General features: G+C 37.6%; 1 protein-coding gene across 17 annotated transcripts in view; it reads left to right on the forward strand.

The window, feature by feature from the left end:
* The window catches only part of SOX6 (SRY-box transcription factor 6), a 386,403-nt gene that overhangs the window by 220,827 nt on the left and 150,161 nt on the right, over window positions 1-15,415 (forward strand). For all 17 annotated transcript variants that reach the window (XM_086748345.1, XM_086748348.1, XM_086748349.1 and 14 more), the window contains one exon: window positions 11,776-11,948. In XM_086748345.1, the coding sequence (XP_086604471.1) occupies window positions 11,776-11,948 (173 nt within the window). The remainder of the gene's footprint in view (window positions 1-11,775; window positions 11,949-15,415) is intronic.

A 15,415-nucleotide genomic window follows, 5' to 3' on the forward strand; every position in this document is an offset into this window, starting at 1 on the left:
ACAGATATTCAGTTCATCCCTGCGACTGAAGATACAAGTTTTAATTTGAGACCTCTTCCTTCCAAACAAGTGCTTTTTTTTTGTACTTGCACCACAACATGAAGAAATACTAGTTTAAAAAGAATGAAAAATTGTGTAGATCACTTGAAGTTGCATCATGTTTACATAATAAAAAAATAAGATGAGTATCATTGTACCCAGAAATCACTTGTTAAAGTTAAAATTGAATATGAAAACAAAATTATTTTTGTCCAGCTGTACGTTATTATCAAAGAAGAATCAACGAAATGGAGCAATTTCAAAATCAGTCCTGAATTCTGCACTTACATTTCTTTCTCCAGCAGATTCCTAATCTTTTTGTGTTGGTTGATAAGATCCTACTTATTCCAACCTGTCATCAGTTGTGATTCTCAACATCGTAATTCCAAAGAAGATGCTACCTATGACTGTATATAAGCAAATCAAAATATAAATCATATCTAGAAGAGGAAGTTACAAAAAAGTATCTTTCTTACACCTTTTACTGCAATGTTTTATATCAATATTAGAGATGACTTGGCACTCGTATGTCAGATCATCCATTCTTCCATATCAAGGTATGGGTGCAAATGTTCATCTAGAACTAAAATATGTGTCTTATTTTCTGGAAAGGAAGGGTAGGGATTTTAATTGCTTTTAAATATCTGAAACAGTACTTAACTAAATTAAGATATAGTGACAATACTGGTGCAGCAGAACTCCGTTCAGTTAATTTTATGAGTCAGAAGAGAAAAAAAAAATTAAAGAATTATCCAGAAAGCAAACTAATATTTAGGACAAAATGCTGTTGTGTTGGAATCCCTCCGAAGCTGATGTGAAAGGTGGGCAGTATTTCTCTGTGTAAGCACCTCATTCTCAGTTTAACATTTACAGTTTCACATTAAGCTATAAGCTGCTCATGGAGAGAGGTAAGAATTTAATAAGAAAGTGCATTTAAAATTTCTAGTAGTATGTACAGTTTTGTACATCAAATGATGCTGTTAGGACAAAGAAGTTTTAGACCTAGAACTGGGATGATGCTATGAAATTTATATGTGTAGACTTCTTTACTAACATTTCTACATACCTAATATAGTGAGTTTTGCAGAAACTGAGAAATAGGATGTCATTTAAAACAACATTATTCCATAACATTCAGTAATGAGATATTTTGCACTTCTATTTGACATATATGTTATTGGTCCTCTGACAATTAAAAAATTGCGTCAAAGCTGATGAAAGAATCCATGTGTTTTGAGTCAGGTTCGGAGATAAAATAATAGGGAAGGTGAACAACTGGCTTCACTTACTATTTATGGGAACATGGGGGTCAGTTCTCACATTCCTGTAAAAAAAGGATATTTCTACTGAAGTTTCTGGTTCTACATGTATGTGTAAATAATGTGAAGAGAGAACTAGGCCTGCTGAGCTGTTAATTGCAGTGTAACGAATAAGCTACAGGCACTGTGAACATCATAGTTATTGAGGGACTTGATTTTTCAGATATTTAGTATTTGTTTTCTGTCTTCAGAAGGAAAAACTTTGTTTATCTCCATTTCCCTGTGAGACTTTCCCTGTTTTGTTATCTGAGAACTTAAAGCATTATAGGACTATTGGGTTGGAGTTAGTTGTACAGCCTTTGTAAATTGGAAAAGGTACAGGATTTATCTTCCAAACCTTTTTTTTATGACTTTATCTCCTTGAAGAAGACATAACATTGGCCTGCTATTGTTATTTGTGTTTAATGTGTATTCTCTGATAGGGAAAGGTGAAACAATCTCGTGCCATTTTAACTTAAGATATTAACTTCCACAAAAAAAACTGGTAAACATGTTCTGTGTAGGGATGTTTGCTCAGATAAGGTTCCTGAAAGTTTTTTCCTACAGTGATGTTTAAGTTTTTCTGCTACCCTTATTAACACAATTTTCGGCATCTCAGTGTGGTTTTTCTACAGAAGAGGAACTGTTTTATAATTACATGATGGTTAGATTTTTTTTTCCCGTTTATAAATTCTTTTCACTTCCAATACCTCCTTTATCCTTTGGATTTTTTATGTTTTAATATACTATTTCGTTCTGTTGTATGGCCCACAAATACAGTTCGGAATCTTTATTGTTACTGTCCTCAGAATAGCATTCTTGTCCCCTTCCCCCTCCCTGATCTAGGGAAGTACTGGCATCTGTATTTAAATAGGAAAAACTGAAACTAAAGGTCAGGCTATTTTACAGCTCTCTCAAGTCCTGAGTGAGCACCTTAAATGGATGGAACATCTTTTCTCCTCTCTTGTTTGTAACTTTTTTTTTTTACTTTAAAAGCATTGGAATTGAGCATTAGAGTCAATAATAATCTTAATAATACAAATTTTGCTCTCTGTATAACACCACCAGGATAATTTTATTTTGATGTGCTATGCCCAGGGCTGCAGTCTTCTCAGTTAAGAGAATAAAACTACTCATCTTTTTTTTCCTCTTTACATAATATTTTAGTGTTTGTATCACTGTACAGATTACTCACAGCCTGTGGCCTCTGCTGTATCATTATATTCTAATTCAGCAGGAACAGGTTGGCTTTGAGTTTTTAGTTGCAATGTATAATATGTATTTCTGTTTATATCCAGTTTTATTATAATTTTTCCCACATAGAGTCTGAACAGCTCAGATTAAGTGTATATGAAGCATTTCTAAACCCACTGAAAGCACTAAAGCAATCATAACTGAATCTCTACTTGCTGCTGAAAATCTCTAGGAATAATTTATTCAAAAAATTGTTATTTTCTTTCTTCCACATGCATGAATCAACTCTTATTATGTACTTCTAGTATTATTTAAAATGTAAGGTGACAAGTTCTCCTGGAATTCAAGAGTAATTCTAAGAAGCTGGCTAAAGTATTTTTTCTTTCTTTTTTTTTTTTTTTTAATTAGCAAACAATACTAAAGTAGAATTGTATATAAGAGATAGTAGCAAAGTCTCTAAACATAGTTCAAGTCGTCCAAGGCTTGTGTCAGATAGAGTTCTTTTCATGTCTGTTAAAGAAAATAAGAAGTCCAAGAGATTCGTTGGAATTCTGCTTTTTGCTAGGTGCCGGTTTGGAGGAGGGGAGGTTGAAGCTCTGGCTAACATCACATTCTTTCGTACATTCCTAACATGGATTACATTTTAGGACTGAACTGTGGATTCACCACATCCTTGAAAACAGAGCAATGTATCATTGTGCTGCTCCATGAGCTGACCAGGCAATACTTAATCCAATCCTTCGCCAAGCAGATCACTTTGGCAGTTCTGGAGCTGTTGGTAGTAACTTGTGAACAGTTTATGTTGATCTGGTCACTGCAGTGTCTTTCTTTTGAATGTATTGGTTTACTTTGATTAGAACTGTTATGAAAAACAGTCAAGGAAGAAAACCTCAGAATATAAGATATTCCTCAGGAAACACTTGGTGATTGCTGAGAAACAATGCAAGAACAAAAAGTCCAGCAAATGCATGAGATCAAAAGACTGTTAAAAGCCATGAAAGAAACATTGTCTCAGAAGAGGTGGTTATTTGCATCAGCAAAGCTAAGGTACAAGCATTTGCTGGGGAATGCTGAGGCAGGTAAGCCTGCCTCAGTTGCCATCAGGTGATGGCAAATATTTAGGGGAAATATTCAGTTGGATTACTATGTACATTCCTGTAACTTATTTGTTCTTAATGCAGAATAAACTGTTCTGTGATTTGTGAAGTCTAAAGAAGGGATAAATCCTACAAATTCTTTTGAGAAGGGAAAAAAAAAACTGAGTGCAACACTTTAAATGGTCGAATAGGGTACATTTGAACTTGAATGCTCAGATGTGCAACAATAATGTGAGGGCCTGTAAGGGCATTTAGGCCCAGGGACTCCTGTCTCTATCCCAGGTCAGTGTCAGAGAGCTGGACGTGGATTGCTCCTCTGCATGTGTACTGTCTCCCTTGGTTAGGCAAGACATATGTGTGAACTGGAGGAAAGCCTTCCTATGATCCAAACTAAACGGTGGTGGGGGCAGGACCCTGGAGTTTGCTGTGAGACATGCCAGCAGCCCAGTTTGCACAGAGCCGGAGAGGTGGCTGTGGTGATGGTGGCGCAGCTCTACCCCTGCAGTCATGGGTCCCTGCCCGCTCCCCTCAGCTGTCTGTGGGCACACTGACATAGGAAAATGAAGGACCATCATGACCTTGCTGAGTGTCATAGTTTAGCCTTGCTCAAGAGTAAGCCCTATGCAGTCACTTGCTCATCTTTCCCACCCTCTGAGGGAATGGGGAAGAGATAATATAACAAAAAGCTTGAGGTCTGAGAAAAGGAGAGGGAGAGATCATTCAAGTTACTGTTACGGGCAAAAGAGACTTGACTTGGGAAAAATTAATGAAATTTATTAACAATAAAACCGAAGTAGGATAATGAAAGGAGAAAAACCCGAATATTAAGAACACCTTCCCCGCACCCCTCTTCTCTTCCTGGGCTTAACTTCATTCCAGACTATCTCCACCTCCTCCCCCCGAGTGGCACAGGGGGAAGAGGGAATGAGGGTTGCAGTCAGTTCATCACTTGTTGCTTTATGCTGCTCCTTCATCCTCGGGGGAAGAACTCCTCACATTCCTCCCCTGCTCCGGCATAGGGTCCTTCCCATGGGCTACAGTCCTTCAAAAACTGCTCTGACATGGGTCATTTTTCCACAGGATGTAGTCCCTCCAGAATGGCTGCCCCAGCGTGGGCCCTCTGTGAGCCACAGCCTCTTTTGGGCATCCACCTGCTCTGGGGTGGGGTCCTCCATAGGCTGCAGGTGGATCTCTGCTCCTTTGTGGGTCTCCATGGGCTGCAGGGGGACAGCCTGCCTCCATGGTCATCACCATGGGCTGCAGGGGAATTCTGGCCAGGAGCCACATTACTCCTCCCCCTCCTCCGTCACTGACCTTGGTGTCTGCAGCCATTCCTCTGACAAGAAATTCTTCACAATCAGGCCCAAGTTCGTCCCAGACAGAAGCCCCACAGGAGGCCAGAAGTTGAGGCCTGCAAGGTCCACACCTCCCCCTCTCTGCCCCCTATTTTATTTTTCCCTTCTTAAATACATTATCACAGAGGCATTATAACCGTCGCCAATTGGCTCGGCCCCAGCCAGCAGCGGGTGCATCCAGGAGTCAGCCGGGTCCACCAGGCAAAGGGGAAACTTCTAGCCCCCACCCCCTCTCACTACACAAACCCAAACACACTGAGGTAATTTCATTTTCACTCTGCTACCTGCAATTTTATGGCTAGTCTAGGAAAGACAGTCTGGCATATGACAAGTTTAGGATTGTATTAAAACTCTCCTGCTCTGTGAATCATATTAGTTTCAGATTGTTCCTACCAAAGAAAGGGCTTAAGCATCTGAGGTTTGGTATATGTGAAACTAGGACGAATCCTGCAGATTGTCAGTAAAGCATTTTCATCCTGCTCATAAGCATAGCTAACTTAAGCCATTTTTTGTTTTTCTAAATCTGACAAACAGATTTTGCTTTGATTTGTTTCCAGTAGTTCCTAATATTAATTCCCGTCACTGTTTATGGACAAGGGGTATAAATTTTTCCTTGCTCAAAGCTTAAAAGACAGAATCACTTTGAGATGGGGGCGGGAGGATCTCACACCTTCACAAGAGAAGCTATCCAGTGTGGTTTGCATGCTGGACGTGTTTGCTGTGCTGCCTTCTGCACTGAGATGCTACAATGCACAATGGAAGCATTTATAAAACTTTTTATTGACTAAGGACTGGACAGTAGCATATGGGAACATTGACAATTGCTAACTGATCATGAAATAAAGAAATTCCAGTATTCTAGTGTTAAAAAAAGAAGGGGAAAAAAAAGTCATTCAGAACTTAGTCATATTGGTTCAGCTGCTGTAACCAAAGACTGATAAGATAATAGAGGTCTTTGTGGCTGTTTTCTACTGAAATGCTTTATCTTTATGATGCACTTGGGGCCCTTTGGAGTGGAAAGCTTTTTAAACTGCTGTTGGAGTTAGAACTCAAATTAGATGCTATTGCAGTGGCAAGGGGGCTCCTTAGTCAGGCAGCCCTCACAAAGTGACTTTTATCTCCGAAGCCCTTCCATTAGATTGTTACTTTCTTCTGTTTTCCCTGTTTATTTTTGTTGACTTTTGCTGCTCTATTTTGTGCCATTTAAAAGGTGACCCAATCAAAAAAGGGTAAATGCTAAATGCTGGACAGAGCCTATGAAGTAGAGACATCACAGCCTATCTGATGTGTGCTGCAGAATGCTGTGTTAGACAGAACGGTTTAACCAGGTTACCTCTGGGCAGCTAAGATCAAATACACTTTCTTTTATGTCTAGCATTGTATTTTTGCTCTCTTTTCAAACAATGTCCTTTAAAAAAAAAAAAGAATTAACAGAGCAATTGATTCATAAAGCCTTTTTTTTTTCTTCTTTTTTTTTTAAAAATGCTGAAATTGCTTAACTTGATTCAAAATAATTTGTGATTGTTGGTTGAATTGCTTTGGTTGATGATACTTTGGAACTGCGGTTATGTGATTTAAAGCCCTTCTTAGTTTCTGGCAAAATCCACACTTCTTTCTTGCATTACTGTCTCTTGATTTCATAAAAAGTCACACTATGTGTTTATTCTAAAAACATAACAGGAGTAATCATTTCTGATTTATTAATTTGTATTTCCTGTAAGTGTATGGGGCAAAAGTAAGTTTAGATGCAGTGCATAAACAAGGATGATATTTGTCATGCTTTACACTAATCACAGAATTCAAGAGAACCAATAATACTTTGCAGCTGTGTAGAGATTCCACGCAAAGATCTCAAGGCACTTCAGAGGCATTAACCAGGAGTAAAAACCTCTCATGGGTAGTGTTTTACTTTGTGTACACATTGGGAAACTAAGGCAAGCACATTCAAGAACCCACAGCAATTTCATGTCACAGCTAAGAATCCTATTTCGGCAAGCTTTGGATCATGCCTATAGATTTTTTGCCTTATTTATGACTCCAGTATTTTGTCTTTTATTCACTTGGTAGAATACTGGTTTTATCTTGTTTTCTTTTGCTGAGTGTCAAAGAAGTTAGTTTAAATTATACTATATAAGTCTAGAAGTCTATTTTTCTATATTCCTGCTTAGTTTTTTCCCTTACCAGCAGTTATTACTCTGCCTCTATCTCATGACAGCTTGCCACAAGGACAGTTCCAAATTTAACATTGAAAAGCCTCCTGTGTTTTTGACGTGCACCTACATCTCTATATAGACTGAATATGTAGTAAGAAGTAACCGAAGTGTTTTAAGGTGGTAAACCAGAAATTGATATAGGAACTATAGTTATATTAAGTATCTATACTCACAGGATTCTAGATTTTTAATCTTTTTTTGCAATGCTTAAAGAAATCTAGGTGATGCAAGATGATGCTTCTAATTTTTATTAAATGCATTGTAAGATACATAATGATCTCTCTATGACTTTGTGTACCAGAAATCGTGTAGTATTGGGATCAGTTTAAATGGTAGGTTTTTGCCACAAGCAGAATTCTTTCTAAATCCAATTTTAGACCACAAATTGAACTCTTCTCTCTTTTTCAGCAAATTTATAGCTACTTTTTATTTTCTCTCTCCTGGTTAGACTGACCTGTGACCAGAATTTCTGAAAAGTTCTCTTTGATGCCTTAGTTCTGTTAAATCTGACTATTTTATATCAATTTGTGCTCAAATCTCTACAAAAATAAAGGTTAGAACAATAAGCACATATGGAAAAATTAAAATACTGCTATAACCAATTTTTTTTCAGCTTATAATTACAAAGGCAAGAACATATAACCAAAGTACTGTCACAAATAACAACTATTTTTTTCTGAAGTTTTGATAAGAGTAACTGTTACATTTTAATTTTAAAAAAAGAAGTCCTTAAACACTATTGACTTCGCACCAACACTCAAAATTTTAAATACTGCTGGTAAAGAGAGTCAATGGATCAAATTCAGTGTATCTGAAGTCACTGAAATAAAGGCCCCTAAGAAAAATGTGTCAATTTTAAAGGTCTTTCCTAACTGAAGACCATTTTGTGATAGAGCCAAAGGTTAATAAAATCAGTAGTGAATGTAGCAATTTTACAGATAAGCTATTCACAACAAGTGTAGTTACTTGAATAAAAAGCTAATTCAGTTCTAAAATGCCACATGCAGTAGCAGTGAATAGCTGCTTTTAGGTGCTTTCTGGAGGAGGATAAAATACAGAATCACAGCACTCTTCTTTTCCAGCATCCCTGGCTGCCTGTAAATTGCTGTGAATGGGACTGTGGGCTGACAGGCTCTATTAAGACAAACTGCCTTTCTCATCGGAGAGATAAAATAAATCAGGTGTTTAGTCAAATTAAAATACTTCAGATGGAGCAGGCCCTGGGGAGCACTGATCCACCTGACAAATCTGAGGGAAACTCAAGACAGATGTGTTTTGGGGATAAGGAAGACCCCATGGAAAAAAAAAAATGCACTGCTGTCTTTGGAGTAAGAGAATAGGAGTAGAACAGAGAGTGAGCTGTGATATATAATATTTTATGGAAGCTGGCATATTTACTGTATATTTTTTTACTAAGCTTTTTGTTTTATCTGTTTTTATGGCAACTACATTTTACAGATAGCTATATTTCTATTTTCTTTATAGATATTTTTAGTCAGCAGAAGAAGTTTATTTGCTGGTAATGAGTTTAGGAATCTCTTTGCTTGCTGCAGTAAGTGGATGCAAAACAGATGATGATGGCACACAGCTACTGATGACCTCTCTTGGCCCAGCCAGATCAGCTCAATCTGGTCTGCGTTCTAAGCAAGTTGGTTTTTATTGGTATTTAAACTATAAAATAATGGTTGGGATTTTCCACTCTAAAATTAAATTATACCTCCCCCATACACTGTTCATAAAACAACATGCTGCATCTTATGCTTTTTCGTGTCTTGAGCAGTGTTTGGTTAGGTGTCTTGCAGCTTCATGGAGGTCTCATTATTTTCCAGGAGCACAGTGTATGTTTTGTGGTCATCAGTTCTATTCTATTCTGGATTCCATAGCACAGTACAAATTAAAGAGTAGAGTTTTTTAAATGGGGTCATTCATTTCAAATGTGTTTCTCTGGGTGGGGAGGCGTGGGGGGGGAGCAGAAGGGGGGTGGGTGGGGAGGAAAGAAAAACAATTACTAGAAGTTCCTGAATAAGAACAGTTACTTCTGTATGCTATTGTATAAAATTCAGGAAAAAAAAAAAAAAAAAATGACCTTATAAAAATTCTGCAACTATATCAAGTTTTTCTAACTGATCATAACAAAACAAACAAATTCTGTAGCCTTAGTAGGTACTCTTTGTGGTAGCTTTCTACTCATACTATGAAGCAAGTACAAAGCACACAGAATGATCAGGAAATGGAGCAGATTAATATCTTCTTTGGGTGTGTAAAATATTTTATGACTGTAAGATCAGGGACCCGCATTACAATGCCAAAGCTGCTTGACAGATGTGAAAGTCTCAAGCTGTGTTTTCCCAGGTGGCAGTGGATGGCAATAAGTATTATTTGAGGTAGCAGATCGCTTCCCATTGGCTTTCTAAAATAGGTGGAGTGGTTGATCTCTTCTAGTAATGATGGGCAAGGGACTTTTTCTTTGGCAGAACAGTCTTTTATCTGTGAAAATGAATTTCAGTATCAAATAACATCTTCAAAAGCACCTAAATAACCTTTGATTCAAGACTGAATAACAGAGTTTAAGAGGTTTAAGGTAAGTCTGTACTGAAGTTGCAGATAATAGAACTGATGTCAACAGTTCCATTAGGCAGTATCTTCAGTTCCATTACTGCCATTAGGCAGTATCTTCAGTCCAGATATTTTTCTGGCCACACACCTGCCTAAGCTTACTTTCAAATTTTTTTTTTAATTGTTTTGAAACAACTTTTTGCACAGAACTCTTATTCCTTCAGTCATGCACATCACACTAAGGTTTTGCAGTAAGTTAGTCTCTATAGTAGACTGTCCTTCAGGTTTAACTTCATGCATCCATGATACTTCTTGTGACTAAGAAAATTGCTAACTGTTTCTAAAACATCTACTACAACAGAAGTTACTCTTTTTTTCCTTGTTTGGAGGCCTGTGTTGCATGTATGCTGAATTAAGATTTGGCATTACAGGGTAATGAAACATTAGTTTGTGGCTGGCTCTTTTAAAACTAAGATAGTTAATAGTGGCTAAGAAATTGAATATTTTCAGTACTCTATGTTAAATGCAATTAAGAAATGTACAGAAAAACAGGTATCCTTTGTTCTTGGAGTTTGCTGTTTAGAATGAATGACTTAAGCTACGCAGTTTCTTTTTCCATAGAAAGCAATTACAGACAGACGTTTTCTTGTATGCTGCTTTTGCAAATGAAAGTATGTTTAAGAATAATACTGGTCCAATCATAGCATAGTAGATCATCTTGGGTTTGTGATGTGCTGGGCAGGAGTCTGTTTTGTTCTCCCTCTCCTTATGAAACCTGTCAACCTCTTTCTTCTCTTCCCTAGAAGATATCCATCTTACTCCTGGGAAGAAGGTGGAGTCATAATTTTGGTGACAGTTTCTCCATCTCCTCCCAGGTCCTGTTCCTCACACATTTTCTTCCTCTTCAAAAGTCCCGTGACTTCTTTATCACAGCCCTCTATTGTGAATGGAGGAAAGGAAGGATGCAAATATCCTCTCTATTGTGCCACTTCTCATGTTCTTGTGCCGGATTACAGACCTGACTTGTTCTTGATTTTGTTCTCTTCTCCTCTAACTCTCAATTCTCCTGTACAACATAAAATTGCTTCATTTATCCCACTTCTCACTGTAAATTTCTTACAAATGCTCTTCCAATATTCCTGAACTGCTACCTTACTTATATTATCTCTTATAGAGCTGTAGGTCTGAGATGCTCTCACAAGGAAATGCATTGAATGGCTCAAATGTAGGAGCTGACACTGCTGTTTGTGACAGAGTAATATGTTCATATGTGAGATGAGATATTTTTGGATTGATTTGCAAATAGACCCTGTACTCTCTACTTAGGAGACCCATGCAATTTACCCATAAACAGACCATTAAGCATCATTAGTGCAAAGAATAAATGTACCGTAGTTTCATATTAATTAAGTGCTCTCTGTAGAGTAAACTTTGAAAGTTAAATGAAAATTTTTAAGCCATTTTCTCAGGTTAGCCATTTCTCTTGGGGACAAGTAGAGCTCATTTTTAATACGCATTCCATAACCAAAGCTTACATTTACTCAAATGACCTACTGGATATATAAGTATTTTAGGGAAATGATCAATAAACTATTAAACTGCTTCTTCCACTAAGCAGCATCTTTTATTTTTTTTTTAGTATTTTTACATACTTGAGGGAAAAAAACAACAAGATATATAAAGTGAAGGAAAATTATGTCTAATAAACTGTGAATGTATTTATCACGCTGGGTAGATTTAGATGGAAAGGATATAGGGATTTGTACACAGTGCATCATTAATTACTCCTGTCAAAAGAGAAGAAATACTCTGTATCTTTTCTGCTCCAATTTTTGTTGTATCCTCTAGTGCTTAGAGCCCAGCAAAGCTATGTGCTGGATTCTTTTGGGATTTGTAAGTAAAATATATATTCAAGCTGCCACTTGAAATAAGCACGATCGTGATTCAGCCATTTTTTGTGTGAATATTTCTTGGTAACTATTGTCTATCTCATATTTACAGTACATCTTTCCTGCACACTTAGGTACACCAGAAAGCCTGGCAGAAAAAGAGCGACAGCTCTCTACTATGATCACCCAGCTGATCAGCTTACGGGAGCAGCTCCTGGCTGCCCATGATGAACAGAAAAAGCTGGCAGCTTCACAAATTGAAAAACAACGGCAGCAAATGGACCTTGCTCGCCAACAGCAAGAACAGGTGAGGCTCCAGGAAAGAGACCTGTGAAAATGTTTCATGCAGAATGCTTATCATAAACACTGTTCTGCTTGGTGTTTCCTCTCATGTTTTTTTTTTTTTTGTTGTTGTTGTTGTTTTGGGTTTTTTTTTGATAAAAGATCTTAAATATCTTCAGAAATGACATCTTTTTCCAGAAAGAGGAAATATTATAGAACCCTGGAAAAAAAGTGGATGTGGACATTCAAATAATTTATTTCCTAGAATAAATAGCATTTGGTATGCTTTCACAGTTCTTGTTTCTTGCACTGAGATGCAATTTTGGGAGTTAAAAATAAGCCATACTTGAACCATTATTTAACGCGTGCTCTTTTTGACAAGAAAATAATGGAAAAAAAAATTAAGCATACTCAATCCTTCAGATATTTTCTAGAAGTAAAGTTGGATTTGTTTCTTCATGTTATTTTATTATTTTTTTAAAGATGCAGTTGTTTAAATAGCTGTCTTTTTCTCATTGTACAAAAGTGTAACAACAGTGATCCCATACACTAGTCCCCTAGCCATTAGATCAGACAGATCCAAATTAATGTGTGGTTTTTAGGAATCTGACATTATTACTAGAATTATCTTTTCAGTTAAATATATTTTATAGGATATATACAGGAATATATGCTCTGTTGATTTTAATGAGTTGTGACGTCTGGTATTTTATGTGCTTGAGTATTTGCCCACATGTAGGAATATGGACTCATCCCCTAATGGAAAATAACATAAAGGAACACTGTAAAAAATCAGAAGTTAGAATGTCATTTAGCCATCCAGAGATGACACAGTAATTAACTATTGACACTTGTGAATAAGCTAGCACAAATTAATCTTGACACATTTGCAGACGAGTGATATCTTACAGTGAACACTTTGTAATTATATTTCAAAATGAAAATTAAATGACACTTAAAACTAGGTTGTCATGCTCAATGAAGCGAGCATGTAGCTCAACCGATAGGCAAATAAAATTCAGAATTTGAACCACATGGTGCTTGTGTACCCTACTTTATTGTGTCAAGCCTATACATCAGGGCTATGCTATGGTAATTGCGTTGTGGGGTGCTGGATACATTTTCTATCACAGTGCTGTTCCATCGAAGAAGAACCATTGACATTAGATGCTTCATGGTATATTTCTAGTTTCCATCGGGAAATGCCTATTCAAATGGCACAATATTGTACGTATAGGTACAAAAAGGTCTGAGCTCTGGCAGATCAGTGCCTTTGCACGTGTAAACAAAGATGTCCTCCTTGTCTTGGCTATTGCTTAACATCTTAGTAGCAGCCAGATCACCAGAACTCAAAGCAGTTCTGATCATGGGATACTGTGTTTCTGTGAAAAAAGATACAGCACTCAGAAAGAATGACCCATGATGCAGCTCCATGTGGTGTCTGATTTCAATGTGAAATTACAATTAATTCCTTTCTGAAGCTGAATATCGTTATAATCTTTCTATTACCTTCACTGAGCTTTTAGCAGCAGGGACAATGTGGACATAAACCTGACAGAGCTTATCTTAAGTGACAAACACTACACTTCTAAGATGGAATAGCACACTTGGTGTGTTACTTGTTAAAATAGTAATTCAAGCACTCATACAGATTTTTAAACAGTCTCTGTTGCACAGTTACCGTTAGACTTGCTTTTCCAAGCATAGACACTACTGCTGACCACTGATCTGACAATAGGTGACCTGAGGTCCTAGGAGCTGCCTCTAGGTTACCCGGGCACACAGGCCGCTAGCTCTATTTGAACTGCCTTTTCCACTAGCAGACCAGGGCCTGCTTCTTCAGCCACTATATTTTATTGACTTTACTGGGAGATTTATCCAGAAATATTTGAATGCCACACTCATAAAGGGGGTTTGGTCCTTTTTAAAAGCGTCAGGCTGGTGGGCTGTGATAGTTGCTTGATTCCTTTTCGTGCGGCACTTTGCCTTGATCCAGTCCCAGAATCAGATAGGCCGCAGTTTATCTCTTTGAGGCCGTAGGCAAGACTTAAAATATGTATGAATTTTGTGTTGGTCTCTCATACAAAAGTGAATTTTAACTGTAGCAGTGAAAAAAATGACAGAGCTATTTCCAAGTGACAAAGTGAGAGATTAAAGAAGTAACAGACTTGATCTATGTTTGTGCACAATTACAAGCTGTTAGTATGTAACTGCAGATTCCTTATGAGTTAATCTGAACAGTTTGCACTAAAACTATGTGATTGTTTATTTCCAAATCAACCTTGCTACATTTCTGTAATTTTTTATCATACAAACATTTTACTTGGCTTTCTCTGTTTATAACAGAGATAGTAAGTGTACTCGTAAGATGGTGGGGAAAGAGCCCAGGAGGGTTTTTGCCGAAACAGAAACAGTGGATTTGAGTGACCAAGCTACCTTTGTCACCAACTTCTTGCTGTTTTATATGGTTCCTCTGCTCTAGATAAATATTTATAGGAGGGGAAATTATACTTGAGAAATGAAGGTAGCAGAAGTGCTGAGGCTGGAATTTCCAGGAAACACAAATCTTGTCCTTATTTCAGTCTGCTGCACAGTTGCACACTTCTAAAGCAGAAGCCCAGTTGTTCTGCCAGCTCCCTGCAACTTCTACCCTGTAGCTGCAGTCTTGTTACCCATTGCAGGGAGCAGCTCTGCGATCTGAGAGAAGGATCCTGTTTCCCTTCTGCTCCTGCATGCTGATTTTGCATGGTGTGTGGGAATCAGGGGAGGGTGATGGGGGATGTGGGAGTGTGTCTGGGGCAGATTCTTTCTCAGTCTCTTAGTGCTCCCTGCCCTGAGCACTTGCTTCTCTCCATCTATATTAGAGCAGGGTTATAGTGAAACTTTACCCTCTAGATCCCTTACTGAATCTACCAAACGAGGGTAAGAATATCTACATACTTCACAGGGTGTGCTGAAGATGAGTTACTGAACATCAGGTACTACTTTGACACAGAATGAGACGCTACTTCCTTGAGTATGTCCAAGGAAGACTTTGAGATTTACAGAAGTAATGTACTGCTTATTGCGAATGAAGTTAGAGAAGCTTGCCCTAGGAGCTTGTACTGCGTAGTGAAACATTTATAAATACTAGCTAAGACTCCAGTTCAGCAAGGCAGGAAAATGTGTGTTTAACCTCAAGCACCTGAGTAATCCCATCGCCATTCAGCAAAGCACTTAATTTTAAGCATGTGTTTCATTCCAATTGTAGCTAACAGTAGTGCATCACAGTCAAAGATCACCACAGGCTTAAATGCTTTGTTGAACAGTGATGAGATTATTCACATGCACACAGCTAAACCAATGTTTCTATGCTTTGCAGAGTTGAGACCTAAGTGCTTAAAATACGTGTTTCTTACTGGCTAACTAGATTTTTATGTTGCATTTAAATTTAAAATGTTTACATCACATATACTTATATCTCTAAAATATCCTTCATTTAAAAAATATATG

Source organism: Chlamydotis macqueenii, chromosome 5 (genome assembly GCF_036417535.1).
Source record: "Chlamydotis macqueenii isolate bChlMac1 chromosome 5, bChlMac1.mat, whole genome shotgun sequence".
NCBI lineage: Eukaryota > Metazoa > Chordata > Aves > Otidiformes > Otididae > Chlamydotis > Chlamydotis macqueenii.